At 49.6% G+C, this 24326-nt stretch overlaps 2 protein-coding genes across 5 annotated transcripts in view; one reads left to right on the plus strand and one right to left on the minus strand.

The window, feature by feature from the left end:
• Nucleotides 1-1673: 1673 nt before the first annotated feature.
• Nucleotides 1674-24326, plus strand: part of CXXC5 (CXXC finger protein 5) — a 51132-nt gene continuing 28479 nt past the window's right edge. For 3 of the 4 annotated variants that reach the window (XM_031953378.1, XM_031953376.1, XM_031953380.1), the window contains exon 1: nucleotides 1676-1783. The gene's annotated coding sequence lies outside the window, so the exon portion shown is untranslated. Of the gene's footprint in view, nucleotides 1784-24326 lie in introns of all 4 variants that reach the window. The other variant, XM_031953381.1, reaches the window with a different exon arrangement.
• Nucleotides 1701-4328, minus strand: LOC116420997 (extensin-like). The gene is made up of 2 exons (XM_031949306.1): nucleotides 3996-4328; nucleotides 1701-2213 (listed from the first exon to the last, which is right to left on the minus strand). The coding sequence occupies exons 1-2, from the start codon at nucleotides 4326-4328 to the stop codon at nucleotides 1701-1703; spliced, it is 846 nt and encodes a 281-aa protein (XP_031805166.1).

The following is a 24326-nucleotide window of genomic DNA, read 5'->3' on the forward strand; positions in this document are numbered from 1 at the left end:
ACCACACAGATATTATAACTGCTTATATTGTGAAACACTTTTTATGTTCAGCGAAGTCTTATTTCTTAGGGTTATCTTATAAAACTTTATTCTTTTCTATAAGAGTAGAGACTCAGCTCAGTCTTATGCAAACTTGCCATTCCTTCTGCAGTAGAGTACATTGGGGGTTAGAGGGAGGGAAATCTATATGAATCGCACCAATTTCTTCAAGCCCAGAGCCAATCTGTTCTCCCCTTCCCTATTCTTCTCCAATAAAAGAAGAAAGCAGTATTATATGTGTGTGCATATGGATATATGGTATACATAAATATATTTCTCAAAAGTTGTAGAAGCGTTAGCTAAACTCGTGAGAAACGCAAGGGAGAATCCAGACCGAGAGGAGAGAGGGAAGGAGAGGGAGGGAGGGAAAGAGGGGGAGGGAGGGAAAGAGAGGGAGGGAGGGAGGGAGGGAGAGAGAGAAGAGAAGGGGAGAGACAGAAAGAAAGGAGAGAGGCAAAGAGAGGAAAGAGACAAAGAGGACAGAGAAAGAGGAGAGAGAGACAGAGACAGAGAGAAAAAAGAGAAAAAGGGGAGAGAGACAAAGAAAGGAGAGAGGCGGAGAAAGAGAAAGGACAGAGAGAGAGAGAGAAAGAGAGAGAGAGAGAGGGAGGGAGGGAGAGAGAGAGAGAAAGAGAGAGAGAGAGAAAGAAAGAAAGAGAGAGAGAGAGAAGGAGAGAGGAGAGAGGAGAGAGGGAGAGAGGGAGAGGGAGGGAGGGAGGGAGGAGAGAGAGAGAGAGAGAGAGAGAGAGAGAGAGAAGAGAGAGAGAGAGAGAGAGAGAGATTGCTGCCGCGGCTACAGCAGCAGCGGCGGCGGCAGTGGCGGAGGCGGCGACGGGGCCCGGCGTCCAAGTGGCCAGAGTGTTGGAGGGGAGGGGAGAGAAGGGGAGGGGAAGGGGAGAGAGGAGGGGGAGGAAGGGAGTGGGAAGAGTCCGGTCCGGGTTTTGCCTGCAGCCCCCGGGCAGCGTTCAGTGCTCGGAGCTCCAGCCCGGGCGAGCAAGCTAGCTAGCGCGCGGCGGCGGCTGAGCTGGGATGTAGAGGCGGAGGCGGCGGCGGCGGCAGCAGCAGCGGCACTGGGAGGGAGCTGGGGCAGCCGAGCCCCACTGCATCCTCAGCGCCCCGGCGGAGCCCCGGGACCAGCACATAGTCTGCATCGCCCCCTCCGGGGCCATGCGCCCTGCTTCTTAAGCTCCCACCCGGCGACGGGCGCCGCGCGCACCCATCCTCTCCTTTCGCAATTTTTGAGTATTAGTTGGGTTTTTTAGGTTGTTGTTTTTAATTTTTGGAGAGGAAAGGCTGAGAGGAAGCGGGCAGGGGGGCAGGTGCTTTTTTTCCCCGCCTTTCTTGTTGCCGCTCTGGATTCCCTGGGCTAAGCCGGGCGGCGACAGTGCGCACGGAGGAGGTGGCTGCTGCTGTTGCTGCTGCTGTTACTGCTGCCCGGAGCGGCGGCGGCTGATCGGCTACAGTTCCCCCCTGTTTTCCCATCGCACCCCCCACCTTCTCGTCCTCCTCTCCCTCCATCTCCTCCCCCCCCTTCTCGCGGTTGGCGGCGGCAGCGGCGGCTCCGGAGAGCCCCCCCCCCCCCCGCCTCCCCGCCCCTTCAGCCTTCCCTCCCTCCGGGGGTTGGGCTCCCCCTGCCCCTCCCTCGTCTCCCCTGGGGCAGGCTAAGTGGACTGGGGTAGGGGGGGGCCGGAGTTGGGTGGAAGTCGGCGGAAAGTTTGCAGGCTCTCGCTTCCCCGAAGTTCAGGTGCGGAGAGCCGCGGGCGGGGGTCGGTGGTCGGGAGCTGGGGGCCGCTCCCCTTTGGGGTGTGGGGAGCTTGGACCCAGGAGGTTGTGGTGGGGCGGGAGAGGTCTGGGCCCAAGTCCCCCGCCTTCGAAACCATCTTAGCGGCTAGTACTGCGCTGCGATGCCGGGGCTGCTGCCTGCTCGGTCGCAGATCATTGAGTCCAGACAAAAAGCGGGGTTTTAGGGTCGGGGGTGGGGGGGGGGGCGTGACCACTCTGCGGCGCGGAACTGGGGTGGGGGCTGGGTACGGCTTTGCCCCCCTCTCCCAGTTGGGGTCAGCCTTGCGCTCCGAGGAGTTGGGAAAGGGGTTCCCCTGGTGGGGGGCGGGGTGGGTGGGAGGCGGTGTTTCCCGGGAGACACAGGGGTCCTCAGCCTGGCGGGTGTCCCTGACCTAGGGCAGGTCGGGATCTCTGAGTCTTGAGAAGAGGGAGTCTGTGCCCCTTCTAAAGCCTGGTGTTCGCTGCTGACCTTTCTCTCCTCCCGGGGCTGGCGCCAGTGCCGGTGCCCTGTGCCCATGCCCTGCGCGGAGGGAGGGTTGGGGCCTCTGTGACCATAGGGGATGAAGAAGGCTTGGCCTTTCACGTTTCCTAGTTTTTCTCCCTTCCTCTTCGCGCCCCCCCCCAGTACTCTTGGCTCCAGGTTGGGGTGTGTGTGGGGGGCTAACTCTGAGCCCGGCGCCCTTGGCCACGCGTGGCTGCTCCTCTTCCCGCCCTACCCCCCCAACCTCCGGAGTGTGTATGTGGGGGGGGGGCGGCGTTTGGCTGGGATCGGGGTCCTGCGAGGATCGGAATACTTTTAGATCTATTCATTCCGCGTCGTCGCCCCCACCGGGATCCGGGGTGCTGGGCAGGCTGATCAAGTTTGGCATTTCCCCCCCCTTCAAACTATTTGCCCGTGTCTGCCTCTCCTTCCTCCGCTTGTCCTCTCTACCCCCTCCCCTCCCCCGCCTCTTTTTCCTCCCTTCGTCTATCCCAGTATTTGGGATTCTCCTGTGTAAAGGGCTGTCTCTAGCGACCAGCGTGGGCTGTGCTGTGCGGCGTGCCGGGCCGTGCCGTACCGTGCTCTGCTGTGCTGAGACTAGCAGAGACGTAGAAGGTGGGTAGAAGGGATGAGAGGAGACGCGCCCGGCGGGAGGAAGAAGGAAGGGTGATGAGAAACCCCTCAGCAGCGTAGGTTTTTCACTTGTGAAGGGGCAGCAGAGGGAGTGCTGTCAGCCACCATCCCACCTTCCTGGTAGCAATCTGGTTCGTTAGACTTCCAAGCGAGGCAAGTCAACAAGCATTTATTAAGCTCCTGCTGTGTTCCCTTTTGCTTTTTCTCACTCCCCCCTTTCCCTAAGGCATCTGGAAGGCCGGTCTCACTTTAACCCCTTCGGACTGGGATTGTCTATATAAAATTAACCCACCCCAGAAGGAATTAAATTTTTTTTTTCTGGGAAAGTAGTACCCCCAAAACACACACACACACATACAATACACTCTGGTTTTCTGTTGAAGAGGGTCGCAGGGAACACTGTCCGATCATGGACTTAGCTTTGTTGAACTATGGCAAACGCTGTCCTTTTTAGGGGTAATTAGGAGCTGTGGGAAGGGGGGGAAACCCTAAGAGCTGTCAGAACCATTGAGGTTTCCATAGAAAAATAAAAAAAATATTTTCGATTTTCATTTCCCAGGGTGTAAAAGAACTCAAGGTGGGGGGGTGGGTATGAGGAACTTGCTATGGGGGGGGGGTCGAAGAGTGGGGGTGGTGCCTTTTGGCAACTTGCAACCCGAGTAAAAATTAATGACCCAGGCCCCAAGGGAGAGTGAGACTTTGGGCCAGCTGGGTTGAAAGTCCAGTTATAACCCCACCCTCTTTTGTCCCTGGATCTTGAGTAGCCTTTGGGCTGAGCCTCAGGCACCTGCGGAACCGTGAGGGATCTTAGAGCCAAGTGTAAGGGTTCTTGTTAGGACTACGGGGTTGTCGCCTGGGAGAACCGAGGGTTTGACCTCTGTCTTCCTTCCCTTTGACTGCCGAGGTTACTCTGAAACGGGGAGAAAGGTCTCCTACTTCAGGCCCCTACCGACCTTCCCCACCCCCACTAAGTTTGTCCAGGAAGTGTGCCTGGGAATGGGGGTGGACCTCCTGGGGTCCCCTCCCCTCTTTCCCCCAACTCCCGCTGGGGTTTGCCTACAAAACACCGAATCTCTTTCAACTTTTCCGCTGAGGCCGCCTGGCGGGGGATGTGAGAGCGCCACGCTGGAGTCGCTCGGGTGCCGGCTTGCTCGGGGAGGGCCGTTTGAACACTGAAGCTTTTTCGCACAGCTGCCAAGCCCGGCACCGGAGCGGACAGGCTGGGAGGAGGGGGCGGGGCGGGGGGCGACACACGGCCTCCAGTCTTTCTTCCCCTATCGACTAGCCCGGTGGAGGTGACATTCCAGGGAGACGTTATTGGGTATGGCCTCGGGGGTGGGGTGGGAGGACCGGGGGCAGCACCCGAAACTTGGCCAGAGTTTGGAGGAGGCATCCGTCCCCTAAACTTCTGCTGTGGGAACAGAGAGCTTGAGTTCTGTAGGGATTGTGGAAAGAAAGCAAAGGAGATTGAACTAGGTCTGTCTGCTGACTGCTTATTTGGGGGGGGGGGCAATATTGACATAACATTCTCTGCCTCATGGTTTTACTACGGAAGAGAAACAGGAAGATTCCTTGGAGGACTGGGGGCTTGAAGGGGTGTGAAGAATAAAGTTAATACTGATGGGGGGGAGGTATTCCTTTTTAGGGGCTGAAATTTATTCTGGTTCTCCACTCCCCACTCCCCTCGCCCCTTAGGTGGTTTGGAGGGTGCTCTAGAAATCTTCTTAGAGCTTGAGAAGGCTGGATGTCCTCCACCTGTGCAGAGGGGAGGTTGGTTGATTGAGGGTCCTCCTCTGCCTTTGAGAAACCTGATGCCTTTTAGTTTGATGGTAGATGAGCCCCACATGGTGGGGCCCGAATGTATTATTCCCTCTGCCCCCAGCACTTTATTCCCCTCTCTTTGGTGCTGGAGAGTTTTAACCACAGCACCCTATTTATATATTTATTTAGGGATGTTGTTTTTCCTTAGCTCAGCAGGTGATTGGGTTGAGGTCCTAACAGTCCGTGGACAAAGCTTGTTGATTTATGGGCTGCAGGTCTTTATCATGTGAAGCCAGGAATGTCCTGCTCCAGTGGGTGAAAGGGGGCCGGAAGTCCATCTCTCTTGCTCATCTCCCCCTCCCCATTTTCTCCTGAGTCCTCACATATTGAATGATAGCCTCTTTCTACCCATTTGACAGATGGAAAAACTGGTGAAGGATAATTAGGTTGGGATTAGACTTTAGGGAAGTTGAAGTTTTGTCAGAAGGGTGTCTCTTTTTTAGAAGGGGTAGGCTTTCCCAGTTTGGCGGCGTATAAGATAATTGAGATACTGTTTCTCAGGAAAGGTTATTGTGTTTGGGGAGTGTTGCTTGAATTGCCCCTAAGAAACTGGGCAGTGAGATCCTTCCCACGCATAGGTCTCTATATTTATAGACATACCCCAATTTCCTGGAAGTTGGGGGCAGAACATGAGGCTTTTCCATTTCAGATGTTTCCCTCCACATTTATACATCTTATCAGTGTATGGAGATATCCTAGTGAATTCTCCATACACCTCCCCTCCTTCCACCCCCTCTTACTCAGTGTATGGAAGGGGTGGGGGAGTATGGAGGGCGCACTGGGACATCCTTGATTAAGTGTATTAATAGTTAAACTCAGCTCATAGCTTAGACTCACCAGACCACGAAAAGCCTCCGCCAGTTACTCACGCTCTGTTGCTCAGCAAGAATATCCCGCTCAAGTTTTTTTCCCCCTGCTTTCTCTTTTTTTTTTTTTAGTGCTCTCCCCCCAAAAAAACCAGGTCTACCCAACCCCACCTCAATATATAACTGGGAAAGACTCCTATCCTGATTCCCTAGAGAAAAATCAGGACTCCCTTTCCCTCGGTATCTTCACCTGTCTAAACGCAGATCCACTGTCAGCTGACAGAGGTGGCTGTGATAAAGGGTGTGAGTGTGAGACTGTGTGTTAGGAGGGCAGTATAAGAGATCTGAACCTAGTGTGTTTGTATGTCTCTAAATGTATATCTTTTTAAATGTGTTTTGCATATAATATCCAATCCATATCCAATAAGTGCCTTTCCATTTATTCACAAAGATGTGTCAAAGTAAGGTCTGTGCTAATTCATAAGTGTAAGCGTATTTGTGCAGACTCTGGTCTTTGTACACATGTACATTTTGGGGAATTCCTGTGTCTCTACATAAGGGAACCCCATTCCTCCCCAGCCTTTTCTGAAATCCTGGCTTGGGCTCCTCAGTCTTAGACTTCTGCCTTCCCAGGCACTCATAGTCCTCGTTTGTTCCCTTCCCTTGCTAACTATTCCTCTCCAACTTCCTCTTTGTGGGGTTGGTCCTCTTGCTGACACCTTTTCCTGCACCCAGAATTTTGGAAGCCAGACTGGGGCTGTGGGTTGACAGTACTTATCTACTGACTTGGCAGCCTGTGATTACAGGAATAAAAGGATTTTAAGGTCATAGGTTTGGGTTCCCTCCCTACCCCCACCCCCAAGAAGCCATGCAATAGCATAAGGCCATGGTTGTGTGTGTCTGCAGGTTAAGAATGTCTGAACATCACAGATATGCACCTATGGATGCACCTGCCAGCTAGTGGGTATACCTGCGATTTACTCATGTGTGCATATGTATAAGATGGGCGTAGTGTTAAATTTGTAAAGATGAACCCTTACCCTCTGAGGGCCTCTCCTGTCTTTGTGTGACTTCCCAGGGGTGTGGGTGGCTGTGTCTGTGTCTGTGTCTGGGATATTGGCTGCCCATAATTTCCCTTTACTAAAGGGGGGGGACCAGGAATTTCTCACTAAATGTCTCTGTGGGTTCTTTGGGTTCCGCAAAGACAGCCTAGGGCTAGGGATCCCTTTCCATCAGCTCCCTTTGGCTCCAGCTTATTTTTTGGAGTGGAAATCATTGATCAGTGCCCCCCATTGCCCTGGTCACCTGGTGGCTCCTGCCTGTGGTGTACTCAGGGTGTTAACCCTGCCCCTCTGGCTCAACTCCAGTGCCTATAATTGCATTCTGTTGCTTAATCCCCCAGCCAGCTCAATTAGATCTCAAATTCTTCTTCATTTCCTGCCTCCCATGCTGGCCTCCATTCTGGAATCAAAGCCCTCCCCAGAAGGACTGATTGTGCTAGTGCTTAGAGATCTCTGGGGAGGATTAACCCTCTAGACCCTGGTCATAGTTTGCTCAGACTTAGGTGACGAGGTGACAAGGCAGAGATATACCTGGCTAGGGAAGTCATTATGGCTGGTTCCTGGCCCGTTAGCAATGATAACTAGTTTTTCCCTCACAACAAACCTGGGATACCTCTCCTTTTATTGATGAAGGAATTGAGAGCCAAATAGTTGAAATGGCATCCCTTATGTCATGCAGCTAGTGTCAAGAGTGGCTATTCCAACTCAAGGCACCCCACTACTAAGTCCAGTGATCTTTTTTTATTATGTGGGGACTGATTTGTGGGAAAGATGAGTGCCCTGAAACAGTCACATTATTTGAATTATTGCTATTTTCTACATATATTCACTGGAATGAAGCCAGTTACCATTTTTCACATAATTATATTTCTAAACAGTGAGATTTTTGAATATCTATCTACCATGCTGCCTCCCCATTCCTAAATCTCTCCATCTTGGAAATGGGAACCTGGAGGTTTGGAATAGGAAACTTTTGATTGAAGATGGATCTTTTCTGCTCACAGCCTGGGTTGGTTGGATCTCTGTGGCTGTGATCTGGAGTACTCACTGGTTTTCATCCCACTCCTGAACTCTTCTCGCTGACTGCACTGCCTGTTAGACTTCTAGCCTAATCCATAGCCTTGAGCTAGATCCCATACTAATATTAACACTTCCTGGGTAAGTACCTTTTCTTCCACTAGATTGTAAACTCATGGAGGGTCAGGGGCGTCACAGGTTGTACACACGGAAGCTTCTCTGAAAGTGTTGTGGAAGGTGGTAACAGTGGGGGTGATGTGCCATGTGAAAATCGAAAAGCTCAGTTCTTCTCCAACTCACAATTCCTTGGAGTATCTTCTCCTCTTCCCCAGGCTCCAGACTGAGCCAGGAGAGGTCAGCTGCCTCAATCCATTCCCTGAGACAGACAGGGAGTCTGTAAGGAGATTTGGGGAGGCAAGGGCTGGAGGTCACCTCCTCCTCCCCAGGAGGCTCCTCGGTGGCTGGGCTGACAGGCGGCCTGGCCTCCCTGAGGTTTGCTGGCAGCTTTGGAGACAGCTTGAAAATGCAGGGCTGCCTACAGATCAGCTCACGGAGCTGTAAAGGTCTCTCCATCCCATTACTAATCCCCCAGAGCTCCCCCCCCCACCAACCCCTGTAACCACCTCGTCCCTGTCCTTTGCAGCAAGAAGGAAAAGAGAAATAATATTAAAGCCAGAGAGCATGCCCACAGCTCTCAGCCCTTCTGGAGAAACCCTCTGGCTACCGGTTCCTCCCTTCCTCTTCCACTCTTTGGTCTCTGTTGTGCTATGAACTTGGGGGTAGACTTGGAGACAGAATAATTAGACCCAGGTTTAAGGACAGACAGACCATCATCCTCCCTACTACATGCCTAAGTCTCCTGCTTTCATTCAGCTTATGAGACTTTTAATTGAGCAAATGGCCAAAATCCAACTTAGTCAAACCATTTTTTAGAGAGGGACCAGGGACTTAGGCTTTTGCCCAGAAGACCCTGCCTTCCCTCTATGGGGTAGTTTCTTTGCGACCCACTCCCTCTTCTTTCCCCCTGCATTGCAGCTGCCTCCCTACCATGGATGACTGGACCTTAGTTCCTCCCCTTCCTTGGCAGTCTTAGCATCCCTTACACCTTGAGACCACCTCCTGTTAACCCTAGGAGCCACACTGGCTCTTCCAGGCAGACAGGATATATACCCAACTCCCCCAGACAATGCAGTTGGGGAGAGTCTGAGCAGAATGGGGGGGGGCGGCTTCTTCCAAGAGACCCTTTGGGCTTCCTGGGTTGTGTCCCTCTGGCCTTGTACTCTTTCTTTGTCTCTCATACTGTGATTGCCCCGTATCTGTCTTACCCTTTGGCTTTGTCTCTGCCCTTTCTCTCTTTCTTCCCCCCCTTTTGTTGCCATCTCCTTCCCCTGCCGGAACAGAAACCTCAGCAACTGGTCCAAGCTGCTTCTCCTCCCCAGAGTCCACCTCTTCCTGTCTCCTTCCCCTCTACCCCCCCCCCCCCCCCCAGCTGCGCTGTCCATGAGAGAGCTGGTTTTTATTTATTTTTCTGTTTGTTTGGGAAGGGCAGTGGTGGCCCTGGCCACTGAGACTGCAAGAGCCTGGAGCTGAAAGCGGTGGGTTCTCCTGCTCGGCTCCAGCCCTCGCAGGAATTTACCCGGATGGCTGATGGCTCTATATTTATCCCCCCACCCCCCTCACCAGCACTGGCCTTGAGCTAGGCAGGGCCAGGCCTGCCCAGCAACCCAAAAGGAGGGAGGGGAAAGGAAGGGATTCAGGCCAGTAAGAGGACCTTAGTCAGTAGGACATAATCCAGCTCTGTCTCCCTGTACAGTCCTTCTGGGGATCTGTCAAGGAAGCTGCCTCCCGTGGCCCCTAATCACAAGCCCCCCAGCCTAACCAGTGCCCTTCTCCCAGGCAGGAAATAGCCTCTGTCTCACGGAGTCTGGAATCTGGCCTTCCAATCAGAGAGGGACTCATAGTCCCAGAATTATATCAGCACATTTAGATTCTGAGGCATGAGGCTGTGGGTGGGCCTTGTTTCCTGTATGTGGATGCATGCATGTGTTTAGGGGGTGGGGGTTGAAGTTGGTGGGACAACTGGTGGACTGAGCTGGGGGCCACCTCAGGACACGTCTCCCCGGTGGGTGGCCTCAGGAACCACTGTCCTGCCCCTTTCCCCTCCTTTGGGCAGCTTTCTTGAAAGACTTGTGTGGATGTGAACACGCATATGTTGGGTGGGTGTGTGCAGGGGGGTTTGTCGGTCACTGGGAAGCCTTCCCATCCCTCCCTTGGCCTCCTACCCCAAGGAACTTTAGTTCTGGGAACTGTTAGCCACCTGGCTTCGTTTGGGCAGACGGGGGCTAGTTGGTTTCCCAGTTTTCCCTAGTTCCCTTATTAGGGGAGGGATCCCGAGCACAACATCTCCCAGCCCCCTGCCTCTGCCCCTTCCCAAGGCTCTGCCCTAGGCTTGAAATCTGGTGACCAGAACTATGCAAAGTATTTTAGAACTGCCTTTCTCTGCCCTGCCCAACCCCCCTTCTCCCGTGGGGCCCCAGCCATTCTGGTACCCTGGACATAGTCACATGTGAACATTCACACATGCAAACACATGTTTTGCAGGCTGATGTATTTGCATACATGAAAAACACAAATTCTCACTCCTCCTGCTGTCAGCCACTTCTTTGGGAGTCATCGATGGGATTCGGGGTCTTCTTGGGACCAGAAACTTGAGGTGTAGAGCTTTCTGTAGCCCATGCCTCCCTGGCTTAGAAGAACCAGTTCCCCTGGGATCCCTTAGCCCCCATTCTTTTTCTAGGTGTCCTTTCCCCCAAATTTCTGCCTCCTTCCCCTGCAGCTCTGCCCTTAAGGAGCCCTGCTCTGGACTGCCTTGAAGGAAGGGAGCAGCTCTTTCTGGGTTTCTGAAATTGCTCCTTAGGTGCCTTGGATTGGAGGGAGGCTGACTCAGGACAGGACGCGACAAGCCCTGCTAGTTAAGAGTTAGGGAAAGAACTTAAAGGTTCTATTGGATCCCCAGGGCCCTGTGGAGTTGAGGGGCTAGCCAGTCATACTTCTCTGATTCTTGTCTGGGCCTGCAGCCCAGTGTAAAGTCAAGAGGCCATTATTAGAGTCCTGGATTTAGAAATAAAGGATCCTTAGGGGTCAACTAGTCCAGTCTTCTTATAGTTAAGACCCCAGAAGAGTTAAGTTCTTGCCCAAGGTTACACAAATCGTTAAATAGCGGTGGGAGAATTTGAATCCAGGCCCTGTAGTAAATGAGAAAATTCTTGGACGCAAGGCTTTTTTTTTTTTTTTTTTTTAAATACACACTAGCATAGAATGTGTATGTGTGTGTATACATATACATAGATGGGCGTAAATGTTAACATTTTTTGTCAGCATATGACATCCAGCACCAACTGTATATAAAGCCTCATGCTAGGCTCTGTAATGGGATGGGATGGGGGGAAATGATGACAGGGGAGGGAGATGAATAAGACCCAGCTAGTAATAGGAATAAAGAATAGACACAAACAGCCACAAAACAAGGCCATGTGTGATAAGTGCCCTAGAGAGGGACGTAGTGATGCAGGGGAGGGAGGGAGAGCCCTAGGGGAGGAAGAATCACATCTAGCTTCCCAGAAGTGACATTTGAGCTGAGACTTGACAGATATCTAGCATTTAGGCCAATGGAGATGGGGCAGGTGGGGAGAATGGTAGGTAGCTTACATAGAATTTATTCACATGTATCTATGTCAGTTCAGTTTCTGGGACTGTAAAATGGGGATAATAATACATATGTCACAATTGATATGAAGAAGTTGCTTTGTAGAGTGCAAACCATTATATAAATATAAGTTGTATTTCTCCTAAAGAGCTTTAGTTATAGAGAGGCTTGATGATGATCCCTGTTAGGATTCCTTGAGAAGAGAGGAACAGAGTTAGCAGTTAAAATAAAGGAGGGTTTGCTTTTCTTTTGAGGGGGTAGCAGGAGCTGGTGAAAGGAACAGAGTTGGATTGAAAAATCAAAGAAAAGACTTGGAAGAAAATATGAGGGAAAATCCTGGAGCATGTTCCTTGCATGTCAGTTTTCTCATCTGTAAAATGGGTTTGACAATTCCCTGCCCTCTAGTGAGCCTCAGATGAGATCATGGGTGTGAAATTGCCCCATAAGCTGTAAAAGTATAAGCAGAGGCAGTGAGTCTGAGGAGAAATCTGGGGGAGCTGCTTTCTTTTTTCTGGCTTTCCTATTTTCTTTTTGGTCTTCAAACTGGGGGGAGAAGTAAGGGGGACTAGGAGCCCTCGTTATTTTCTTATTCTCCCCTTCTTTACCCAGCACATGACCAAATGGTTGATCTGGGACAGGGATTGTTGGGAATCCATTGTAGAAGGCTTAGAGGAAGAAGTGGGTGATGAGGAGGGACTCCTGAAAAGCTTGGCTTGGCATATGAGAAGCTGGTGGGAGGAGGGGCATGGAGATGGCTTCCAGCCCAAGGGGATGGGAACCCCAGCGTATATGTATGCCTGTGTGTGGGAGGGCCCTGGGCATTTTCCCTCTTTCCCCTCTAATGAACCACAGGTGTTGGGAATAGTCTGGTGGCCCTGGAATGGTAAAGCACTTTGGGATCCTGTGTTGGCAAGGAGAGGAAGACAGCTCTGGATCTGGGGGGGAGGGAGGGGGCTGTTTCTGTCTCATTCCTCCTGTCCCTCATTATCCTTGCCTTTTTTGAATTCTGGGGGGGGGAAGACTGGATATGGTGGGGGACAGTCACTGGGACAAGAGTTGGGACCCCTCGCAACTTCTTCCTTACTCCTCTTCTGTTTAACCTCCTGTGCTTTCCAGTAGACACTGAGGCCTGAACTTGTCCAGCTTCCTCCATCTTTGTGACTCTGTGTGTATGTGTCTATTTTCTTAGGACTGGTACCCCACACAGTGTATAGGATACTTATGTATATGGAGTGCCCCCCTCTCTGAGGGGGCAGGGCTCAGTTCTGGGCTAACCAGGGCTGAAGGGGAGAAGAGCCCCACTTTACTTGCCTTGCCTCCCCATAGCTGTGTGAAGGAAATTGGTTAATTGGGCTAATGATGGGTGAATCATCTAGTGGAGAGGGCTCCAAAGCTTTTAGCTAAGCTAGGAAAAGCGTTCTGGTGGCACCTCCCCTCAGGATGATCTATCCAAGTGTTAAAAGCTCCAGGAATATTAAAGCTAGAAGGAATCTTAGAGATCATTTAGCAAACTGAGTCTTAAAGGGGAAAAAGTGAATTTTCTAGAGTCCTTCACATTGATTTAGCAGTTAGAACCAGACATGGGGCCCTGGTCTTCTCTAATGACTCGGGGTAGGAAGGGGAATGTGAGGGATGGGTTGACTTGGAGTTCTGATAGAGGCTTTCTTTTAAATACAAGTGGAAAGAGAAACCGCCAGTGTGTTCACCACAATTGCCCCCTTTCATCCCCCAATCTGGCAGTGGGGTGAGCAGGATCTGGTGGCTGGGAGGGGCTGAGTGAAGGCCTGCCATGCCTGCTGCCCCTCAGTGCCCGCCTACGCTCCCAAGTAACCATCATGAGGAAGAAACATGGGTTGCTGCTTCCAGCAACAGCAGGGCAAGCCGGGACCGCTTCCCAGCTCCCCTTGTGACTCACTCCCTGCCGACGACTCCCCCTCCCTCCCCGCGGGGGCCTCAGCATCCCCCATCTGTGCAATGGGGAGATGAGACCTACTGCTCCCACCCCCCTGCTGGCCAGTCCGAATGCTAAGCTGGGAATCCAATTCTCTTCCTCCCTATGGGAATTTGGGGAGCCATTGCAGGCTGGGTAAAGCTGAGGCAGATGGTTGTAAAGACCTCCAAGGGTTAGCCCCTCTCCTTTTGCTTGCCTCCTAAACCGGCCCAGGTGGCCACTCAGCCTCCACTTCAGGCTCCCTAGAGGAGCAAACTCTGTGTGGCTCAGCACATTGGGGAAGTCTTTCCTAGTGTCTGATTTGAATCCTTCCTATTGTACTGGAAGTTCAGTCTGGTTTTTGTGACCTGCAGAGACTTAGTTGAGAGAAAGGGAAGGGAGGGCTCCATAGTCCAGGGAATGGCAGTGGATTTGTGGGTAGACAAAGGACTGTTTGGGTGGTTCTCTGAGAGACTGTGCATGGTGGTTGGGGGCGGGCCCATTGGATGAGAGCATCGGAAAATCCCAGCTGGGTATCAGGAAGTGTTTCCTCTCTGACATCTGTAGGTCTCTACTTTCCCAAGGGAAGCTGTCCTGTCCAGAGCTAGGGAGGAAAGTAGAAAAGAGGCCTCCAGAATTCCCTCCTTCCTCCCTATAAACCCCAGTTCTGCCCCAGGTTAACTCTTGAGGAGAGGATGGGAACTTACTTCCCTTTCATTCATCCCTAAAATCCTGAGCTGCTGAAGGATGGGGATTGGAGGTAGCCAGCTTGAGAATAACCCAGTGCTGATGCCATCCTGGGATGGCAGAGGAGAACCCCTGGGGAGTCCTCATTTTCAAAGAGGCCTCCCCCATACTGGAGTGCTCTCAGCCCTGGAGTTATGGGCTGTGGGGATGGTGGATTACTACTTAATCAGTTCTGAGAGGTGGAGGAGACTGGAGAAGGAGGGGATACGGACATAATTTGGGGGGGGGAATGCTTCTGATCTTCCCCTGGGATGTTTCTAGGGAGAGCCATTTGTGGTGGTTCCAGCTGTTTCTGGGCTTGGCCTCCTGAGGGTGTATGTGTAAGGGATGGGATGTGCTTGGTATCCGAAGGGAGCTGAATTCAAGGGGCTGGCTCACAGGTGGTGGGGCAACTGTGGGGGTTGGAGCCAAGTGCTACAGCCAGCTCCGCCAGCCCCTCATCTCACTCACTGAAAGTCAGTGTCCATTAGATTAGGACCAAGGGGCAGTGGAAGATTCCTGAATCTAGCTGGGTTTGCCTCCATGGCTGGGCATTGCTGGAACTAGCCACTTCTGGGGCCCTTAGGGATGTGGGGGTTACAATGACCACGTGGCTTACTTAGCCCCGGACAGCGTGGAAATCTTGTCCTAGGCCTAAGCTTCTGAGGGAGACTGAGGTGGTGACCCCTCTCTGTTCCCCTTTCTCTCCCTGCTCCGCCCCCAGGGCATCTCCTGAGACCTCTAGGGAAAGTGAGGGAGGGAGCAAGAGGAGGGAGAAAGGCAATGGTGGCAGCGGGTGGAGAGCAGAGCTCAGGAACAGCGGGTGTGAGAGCAGCCAAGTATTTGAGCTAGCTGTCAAAGACAGACAGGCATGTGGGGAATTCAGTTCGTGTTCGGCTAGAGATCAGCCGGGCAGGGAGGGGACTGTCCACCCACCTCCCTGCAGGGCCTTAGAGGTTTTAGCAAAGAAAAAACTGTCCCTTTCCCCTGCTCTCATCTTCCCCCAAGCCCTTTGGGACCTTCTTGAGAAGGGTAGCCTTCCATTTCAGGCTTTGCCTGTGGGTGGGGGTACAAGGTTGGGAATGGGGGAGGAAGAGTTCAGAGCCTGAGGAGCTGAGGGTGACCAGTGGCTTTATTTATTGTGAGCAAAATTGGGTGGGAGTTGAAACTGGGGGTGCTCTGTCTAGGACTATTAGGTCAGGGCTCTAAGCTTCTGGTTTGTCAGGGCAGAGTCTGGCTCTAGGGACTAGGGGCTGGTGTCAGATGGCCTCAGGCTTCCCCAGGGAAAGCTTTTCAGGTGCTAAAATTAGGGATTGGGGTGGTAGGGGTGCTATAACCTTCTAGATCCACTCCCTACATTATCCACTTTCCCTGCTTTCAAGGTCTAGGGGCCCTGTGAAGGACCTGATATGAGAAATGATGTGTTGTCAGAGCAGGAACTTTACCCTCCAATCTAGCATGGGGACCTTTTTGGAAGGCAGGGATGTGGAATGCTCAGAGGATGTGGGTGACCAAGCTTTGGTTGCTACCATTGGCTAGGGAAGGGGAGACTCTGAGTTGAGCCTCATTATCAATTGGTATCCTTGGATATTCTTTCCAAGAAGATTGACCCTTGCTGCCTGGGGAGGTTTCCTTGTGAGCTACAGAAGAATTGGGTGCTCCCAGGTTTGTGGAAGAGGCCACACGAAGTGGACGGATGACACTTATGCTGGGTGACTACCACTTACTGAGACTTCAGAGCATGGACTTTGGGTTCTGGATTCCTATCTTCCTTGTCCTATGTTTGGGGTGGGGTGAGGGTGGCCTGGACCTCTGCTTAGGTACATTGCCAGGGTTATTTTAAAATGCCATATTGGGGACAGGTCTTGGAGTTGGTCACTCTGGTCCCTTATCTCTGGTGGGCAACGACTGATTTAGGGAAACAGTCGGCTTGGGGCATGTTTAGGGGTGGCAGGGCTATATTTAGTGGACAGCTCAGAATCTAGGAGGCGCTGGAGCAGCTGCCAGTCCCTGGCCCTCCCACAACTTCATCTTACCCCTTTCTCACTCCCCCTTCTATTTGATCTATACAGAACTATTTTCTCCCCTCTTTCTCCTCCCTCTCCTCCCCTTGCTGTTTGCTCATCAGGGAGGGGAAGAGCTCTGCCAGGGGATGGACGAGATGACCCGATAGGCTTTTCCTGTCTCGAGTTTCCATGAAATAGGAACCAGAGTGACAGCAGTGGGCCTGGCCCACAGGAGGGAGCCGAGATGTGGAGAAGCCCAGACCTAGTAGTGAGGAAGGAGGGAGTGTGTGTGTGTGTGTGTGTGTGTGTGTGTGTGTGTGTTGGGGGGCAGGGGAGGGATGCCAACCAGAGTGCTGGCCTTCTTGAGGCCTCTGAAGGCAAAGATTATTTATCAATCTGGCCTCCCTCCCTGCCGAGCAGTCCTCCTCCACCTCCTCTGTCTCTGGTTAAAAAAAAAAAAAAAGTATTGGACGCCGCCAAGCTGAAGAGAAGCAGCAGGATTAGCTTGGGGAGACGTGAGTCACAGGCTCTCCCATCAGCCCCACACAGTCAGCGCCTCCGGCTGAGCAGGGGACACACACACACACACACACACACACACACACTCCCTCTCTCCCTCCCTCTCCCCACACACACTCTCTTTTTCTTCTCCACACACACACACACAGACATGCATGCATACCCCAGCCCTGGCAGGTTATTTAAAATACCCCTTCAAGTTCCCTGGGTGCTGAGCCCTGATTTTTTCGGAGGCGGTCAGTGGCGAGGGGGAAGGCTGCAGAACGGGGGTAAGCCCTAATAAATAGGGACTGACATTCCTAGCCTGACTGTGGAGTTCTCCTTCACCATCCCCTCCTCTTCCTTCTCTCCCCCCCCCATGGGTGAAGTTTCCACCACTGTGAGGGAGGCAGAAGCATAGGAGGATTAGGGAAAGTATAAACCATATGACCTCAGGTAAAGATTAAGACAAAACAGCAAAGTTTTCATGCTGATGCACCTTGGAGATTAAAATGAGAAAATCCAGCCCCTTGCTAGCAGTTGACAGGTCTTGGAGGGGTGGTACAGAGTGGGAGAGACAAGCTGCTGGCTGGGAAGGGAGGGAGTGGAGAAGAGGAAAGAATCAAGAAAGAGAAGCGGAAAATCGATTTCCCCAGCAGCCAGGCTTTGTGTGGACAGTGGCTGCTCTCCTCTGAGGCTCCCGCCTCCCTTCCCCCTCCCCCAGCAGGCAGCAGACTGGGGATGTGCTTTTTTGGAGGGGGGAGAACAACAGACCTACTCTATTCCCTACTCCCCCAAAGTCCCTAGTTCCTGAGCTCTAGGAGCCACATGAGATATGGGTGGAGTGACTGAGACCCCCCTCTACTCAAAAGCCTGCTGGGCTGGTTCCCAGGCCACTGCCCTGCTATTGGATAGGGCCCTGGGAGTCCTGGCTTCCAGCCCTTCCTGCTTTCACATTTCTGGGTTCTCACTGACTCCTTCAGCTGGGGAGGTTGAGGGGGGCGGGAGGCTTTCTTGTTTTCTCTCCATTGCCCCTCCAGCAAACTGGCACAGTAAAGGCACATGACTTGGCTCAGAAACAGGGTGTCTTAGCTTTGGGGCTTTCGTTTGACCTGCCTCTCTGCAAGCCAGTTTGTCTATAGAAAATGGTTAGAGGGTCTCCTGGATGCGTGATGACTGTGGGGGAGTGAAGGTGCTAGGACTGAGAGTCATCATTGCCATGGGAACATGGAGCCCCTGACTGTTCCTCCACCTCTTGGTGTAGATGACAAGGTTTTTAACTTTACTCTTCACCAATCATTCATTCTACAGGCAGCTGATAAAAGAATGCTTGATGTGTTGTGGTTCCTAGATGAGCAGGAAGACTACTAAGTATGGAGTATACAATGTTTCCTGCCTTCAGAAGCATACAGTCTAATGTGGGAACCAGACTGACACATTACCTAATCAGCCTGGATGTGTCCAGGTCGATAGCTTAATTATAAATCTTGGGGGCCAGAGAAAAAGCGGATAGATTGGGAGACTAAGCGATTCTCAATCAGAGAAGATGAGAGAGAGGGAGAGTCTGAGGAAGAAGGAGGGAGAGAGGGAGAACAGAAGAAAGAGAGGGAGAGAGAATTTGGGTAGGATGGGGGTTCTGAGAATTCCACTGGGAAGATGAAGCAGGAACTTTGAGACCTGAGGGGATGTGAGAATAGTGGGTAAGAATCTGAGCTCCTTCCTTGCTTGACATAGCAACTTTGAGAAGTTAAAGTGGAAAATGATGATGGTGAAGGGAATTCAGCACAGTAGAAAGAGCACTAAATTTGTCCTTCTGAATCCTTGAGCCGTCACTTCTGGGCCTCAATTTTCTTTCTCATCTGTAAAATTTCAAGGTATTGGAACAGCTTAGAAAAATCACCCAACTACAGATATCTTTTGACCCAATGATATCACCTCACCACTGGCTGGCTATATCCCAAGGAGGTCAAAGGCAGAGGAAAAAAAAATCACACATATACAAAAAATTTTAGCAGTGCTTTTTATAGTAGGAAAGAACTGGAAGGAAAGTCAGTATCCATAAACTGGAATAAACAAATTGTAGCAGTATGGATGAAACAATATATTAATATAATCCAAGAAATTATGGCAATTAAAAATTCAGAAAAACTTGGGCAGTCTTACATGAACTGATTCAGAGTGAAGTAAGCAGAACCAGCAATATAATTTATACAATTAGCATAATAATCTAAAGGAGAAAACTCTGAAGAACTCTGATCAATAAAGTGATTACTTTTGATTCTAAGGACTGATAGTAAAAGCATGCCTCCTGTACCTTGTCAGGGAAGTTATGGTCTGTAGGAGCAGAATAAGGCATGTATTTCCAGACATAGAAGATGTGTTATTTGCTTTGCTTAACTGATAAACAAAACAAAGTATCAGTAAAAAGCTTTTAATATGTATGTATATGTGTATGGGAGAAAGAGACTTTAATAGACTATTCCACGTTGTTTTCCAATGACCATATTTATTCTTGGGTGTCAAGCTTGGGAAGAATCCTAGACCAGGAGCTAGGAAATATAGTTTGTAGTCTTGGTTCTGGCTGTTACCAAAGTCATGTCTTAGGGCTTCAGAGACCTTGTCTATATAATGATGAGAGGTAATGCAGTGATTTCTTAAAATACTTATATGGGGCATTTGGGCCTATGCTCAGTCCCTAGGTCATTATCCTCTTACCCTGTGGTTCCTGAGATCTCTGCCTCCCCTGTGTTCTGATACCCTGGCACCCTTTGACCTGGAGCTGCAGCCAGAGACTTAAGTAGGCCAAATGGTTCTGTGGCTTTTCCTGCTGAGTAAGCGCTCATTGTACAATGAGAGAGAAGCTGAGAAAAATCTTCAGGAATGAGGAGAACTGGGAATGGGGAAGAAATGATGTTGGGAGGGGAGAAAAGATTGGAGCTTTAGGGGTGAAAGTAGGGATCTGGAGAAGAACACAGGGAAGGGAAAGCAATGAGGGACCTCAGGCTTAGGAGGACAGGAGTCCTAGGAAAATATCCTTTGCAGCAGACCAAGGTAGAGAAGCTTAGGAGATTGCACAGGTGGAAATCCATTCCTTAGTTCTCTGTGTGATCCCCTGGAGGTTGGGTGAAGGTTTGTTGCTGTTAAAAGACACTATATATATACCTTGCCCCAGTGAGATTTCCTCTGACTTAATTTCACATCCTCTTTATGGGATCCTTACTGTCTACCTATCATGGAATGTTATGAAAGCTGTGATCTAGGTGGGCAAATAACTGGCAATATCAGTCCTTAGAAAAATCCCAGGCCTTCCAATGCAATCATTCATAAACCTATGGGTACCGATATGTGAACTGTAGCATGTACCTGTGTGTCACGGGGACGCCTCTATCAATGAAAACTATTAAAATTAAAATTTATTAACTGCCTGGCATGTACAAGGTACTATGTATAGTACTATACTGGTGATATATAAAAGCAAAAACCGAAAAGATTTCTCTAGGATCAGAAGTAGAAATGAAGAAATGTGGTAAAGGGAAATCTGACCTGGAAGGGTTAGAGTCAATCCTGGTCATTCTTAATGCTCCAGAATCCTCGCATGTCATTTAGTCCATCTTGAGGAGTAAGGCAGAATATCTTCCAACAAATGCCATTCAGCTCTCACTTGAAACATCAGTGATCACAGACTTCTAGTGGTCAGAGGACCTGTTTCCTCTTGAGGTATCCAGTTCTTCTTTGGTGCAGCAGACCAAGACACATAAACAAAAGAGCTAAGGAAGAATTTGGCACCTGGTACCTGAAGGAGATTAGGACTACAAAATCCTTTGGTTAAGGGAGAAAGGAAATTTGTCCGGTGGAGGGGTGGGGAGAGTATGGATTGAATCTCTTTCTTCCACTTGGAAGTTTTAGAAATGCAGAGAGTTGGGCTGGGAAGGTCTGTGATCACAAGTAGAATCTAGGAAAACGGGGCATGCCTAGGAAATGAAGAAAGTGTGGAATGATCCCAGGATTGGTGGTAGTTATGAAAGGAGATAGGAAGTGTCACCATGTGTATGTAGTGTGTCTACCTCCATCTCAAACACATCCTATATGTTGATCCAATTCACCTAGAAACCCACTGAGTGGTGAGAATCAGTGACAGAGTTCTTGTCTATATCTGACTACCTCCTGCTTTAGGCTTTTAGAGTTTGTTCTGGGATATAGCTGATATTTAGAAGCACCCTCATCCTCAGAGCCTAGCTAAAGGTTAGTGATGACAAGGACTGCATTTGGTTCTCCTGGTCTTTTCTATATACCTCAGCTCTTGCAGCGATGGGAATTCTGGATGGAAGCTCACAGGTAATACAGCTTTATTATTGATTGAACAGTATCTGTATGTAAATGATGTTGCTATTCATCCATCTTAGAAATATTGAAAATTACTATGCATAGCTTAGTGCTGGACATTATAGGTGATAAGCTCATCTTTATCCTGTGGGAATTTGCCATCTCATATATCAGTTATTTATACTGTTGTTGGTTTTTTTTAAATTAGACTTTTGAATGGCATAAGGAATTTCCCATTGAGTTCACATCTTCCACCATACTTGTTCTGCCATCTGTAGTCTCATAGAGTTGCCTGGGGCACTTAGAGGTTAAATGACTTGTCCAGAGTCCTCTTTATGAATTTTAAAGCTCTTTCAAATCTGTAATTGCTTTATTCCACCTCCATACTTTCGTAGCATTGAGTTTCTGAGGTTGGACTTGAACTTACATCCTCCTGACTTCAGGGCTAGTATGCTATCCATTGCACCATCTAGTTACTTCTACCTCCATACTTTTATATAGGCTGTGCTTTATGCCTGGAGTGCTTGCCCTCACCATTTTGGAATCCATGTAGTTCTATCCAAATCCAGCTTCATTAGGTCACTTCATTTTAACAAAGCAGTTTGTCTTAGTACTTCCTTGTGGCACCTTCTTTCTTCTCCCTATTTCTCCCCCTACTTTGTTACTTTGCATTTTCTTTGGTAACAGTTTTGTATTTTCTCACTTATAGCCATTTTTATTGTTTTTTTTTCTTCTCAGTAGAATGTAAGCTCCTTGAGGACAAAAGCTATTTCCTTCTTTTCCTTCCTCTCTCCTTCCCTTTCTCTTTCTCACCCTCTCTCTATCCCTCTCTCTGTCTCTGTCTTTCTCCGTTTCTGTACCTGCAGCTTCACTAAGCCAGGCTATATAGACTTTTAATGGTTATTGAATTGAATTTGTTCTCTTAACACCCTGAGGAGGAAGGTTTTGAAATTTTAATGGTGGGGCATTTGAGACAAAGAAATGAACTGACTCCTTCCTGACTGGAAGGATGAGAGGCCAGTGCTCCAGGCTGATGGCCTGGATTATGGACTGTGGTTTGAATACAGCCTTTCTTGTTCTATCAACTTCTGACTTAAGAGGTTGAGGTGGAGTGGGGGTTCTTGGCCATCGGAGATATTCCTAAGACCTCTGGGGCCCAGATGGCCTGCAGCAGATGGTGGGGGCATAGACTTGGAGGCAGTTACTCTGTCCCTACATGTGAGGAGAGGCGTCACTTTGGCCTTTCCCCCTGTTCCAGGGCCCCCTCTTTGCCAAGGAGCAGATCTATCTGTGCCTGAAACCCAACCCCAGAGTCGCTTATTTGTTGCCCTGCCTACGTGCAGCATTAGTCGTCATGTATATGAACTCCCTGGGGCTTTGGGGAACAAAGGACTTTTTCCAAAAGGGGCTGATTATCTAATGGTGGGAGGCCTGAAGAACTGGGGAGAAGTGCTAGATTGGTGATTGGGCTTGGAGTGGGGGAGGAAGGGAGTGTCACACAGATAGACAGAACTGACTGGCACCAGTGCCCCAGGGTTCCTCCTTTCTAAGACCTGGGAGAGATTTGGAGCTGGGAGGGAGAGTTAGTATGTAACTCAGTGGTGTGATCATCCCCAGCTCCAGGGGCCAGACTGGGAATGCATGTGTTCATGATAGATGGCCATCAGACTGGGGAATGAGGGATAGTAGGAGGGAGGGGAGATGATGGGAATGTGTGAGGAGTCAGGGAGTGTGAGGGCCTGCTGTACTGCAGGAGTGGGGAGAGGGAAGATAAGAGAAGAAAAGAAAAGAAAGGGAAGGAGAGAAAAAGGAGTGAGGGAGGAAGAAGAGAAGAGAAGGAAGGGAGAGATAGGGAAGAGAAGGGGAGTGAGGAGAAAAAGAGAAAGGGGGAGAGGAGAGAGAGAGAGAGAGAAGAGGGAAAAAGAGGAGGAGGAGGAAGAGAAAGACAGAAAGGGGAACAGAAAGAAGAGAGGGAGGGAAAGAGGAGAAAGGGGGAAAGAATGGAAGAGAGCAGATACCTTTCAGGACACATTTTCAAAACTGAGTGTGAGAATTGGCTTGAGAGACTAATTTAAAATTTACCAAGATGCCTCTTTCCCTTTTTTTCTCCCCTAGTCTCAGTGTTTCTGGCTTCTACCTGGACCTGGGTCTCTTCATCCACATGTGTCCCTTCTCCAGGAAAAGGACAAATCCAAGTTGTAGAGATGGGAACTCCCATGGGCTTAGGCCCACATATTTGAGCTAGAATTTTTTCCAGAAGGGAGAACATTATCTAATAAGATACCTTCTAAATTGTTGCAGTCCTTTATCTCTTTTCCCCAGATTTCTACTAGTCTGAGGAAGGAGGGAGATGCTTAAAGAGCTTGTCTTTAGTGAGGGCGCCCTCAGTTCTTTTCCTGGTTGCCTTGTTCTATTTATATTCCATCCTGGGTCAGTGTGACTCTGGGCAAATGTTCCATCACTCGGCTCCCCAAGATGAAGTCAAGTCAGCCGAGCTGTCCCCTGGATAGCATATGTCACACCTTCTACCAGGAAATAGGTGGAAGTTAATAGGGAAAAATGTTAAGTCCTGTAGAACTCAAAAAAATCTATAAGACAGAGAAGGTGTGGTTAAATAGTCTGAAAAACATCTAGTGTTGTTATTATTGTTTAGTGGATTAAAAGTTCAATTTTAGTCAACAATGTAACATTGATATAACAACCTCACCCCTCAAATTTAATTCTAACTTTAGGATGCATTAAAAGAGGTGTGGTTGCAGAATGAGGTAGGTGGTATTATTGCTGTACTCTGTCCTGATCAGACCCTGCATCTGGAATATTGTGTTCTGTTCTAGGTGCCACATTTTAGGAATATCATCAGTGACCTGTAGTGTGTCCATAAGGTGGCAGTTGGGATGATAATCATATAGGAATTGGGAAAGTTTAGCCTGGAGAAGAAAAGACTTAGAAGTAGAGAACCTGAGGGTGGTCTTGAAGTAGGGAGGATCTTCACATGGAAGAGGGAAAACAAATGAAAAATTTAGTTCTGACCTTCAAAAGTAGAATTTAAATTAATGGGCAGGAATTTCAGAGTAAGATGGTTTTAGGCTTGATGTAAGTAAAAGTTTCCTAATAAAAGGAATAAATACACAAAAGTTAAATAAATGGGCTACTTTTGGAGACAGTGGGTTCTCCCTTACTAAAGTTCTTTAAGCAGAGGCTAGGAGACCATTAATTAGTTAGGTGGAGGAAAAAAGGGAGAGTTGACTCTGGAATCAGGAAGACCTGAGCTCAAATCTTCCCTCAGATGCTGAGTCAGATCACTTAGCTGCTGTCTGCTTCAGTTTCTTCAACTGGAAAATGAAAAGTTATATACCTCTCCCCTAGAACTAGTATGAAGATAAAATGAGATAATATTGTAAAGAACTTAACATGTATTAAGTGCTTAATAAATGCTGTTTCCCTTTTGCCACCATCAGTGGGAAGTTGGGAAGATTCTTGGTCAGGACTAGATGGTC

Source organism: Sarcophilus harrisii, chromosome 2, assembly GCF_902635505.1.
Source record: "Sarcophilus harrisii chromosome 2, mSarHar1.11, whole genome shotgun sequence".
In the NCBI taxonomy this organism is placed as follows: domain Eukaryota; kingdom Metazoa; phylum Chordata; class Mammalia; order Dasyuromorphia; family Dasyuridae; genus Sarcophilus; species Sarcophilus harrisii.

What these genes read in the sequence shown, in the direction of transcription:
- LOC116420997 (XM_031949306.1), bottom strand. Translation starts at nt 4,328, where the DNA reads ATGCCTCCTCCAAACTCTGGCCAAGTTTCGGGTGCTGCCCCCGGTCCT. An exon ending in TGAAAGAGATTCGGTGTTTT is followed by an intron (nt 2,214 to 3,995) that starts GTAGGCAAACCC and finishes GACCTGCCCTAG; the next exon opens with GTCAGGGACACCCGCCAGGC.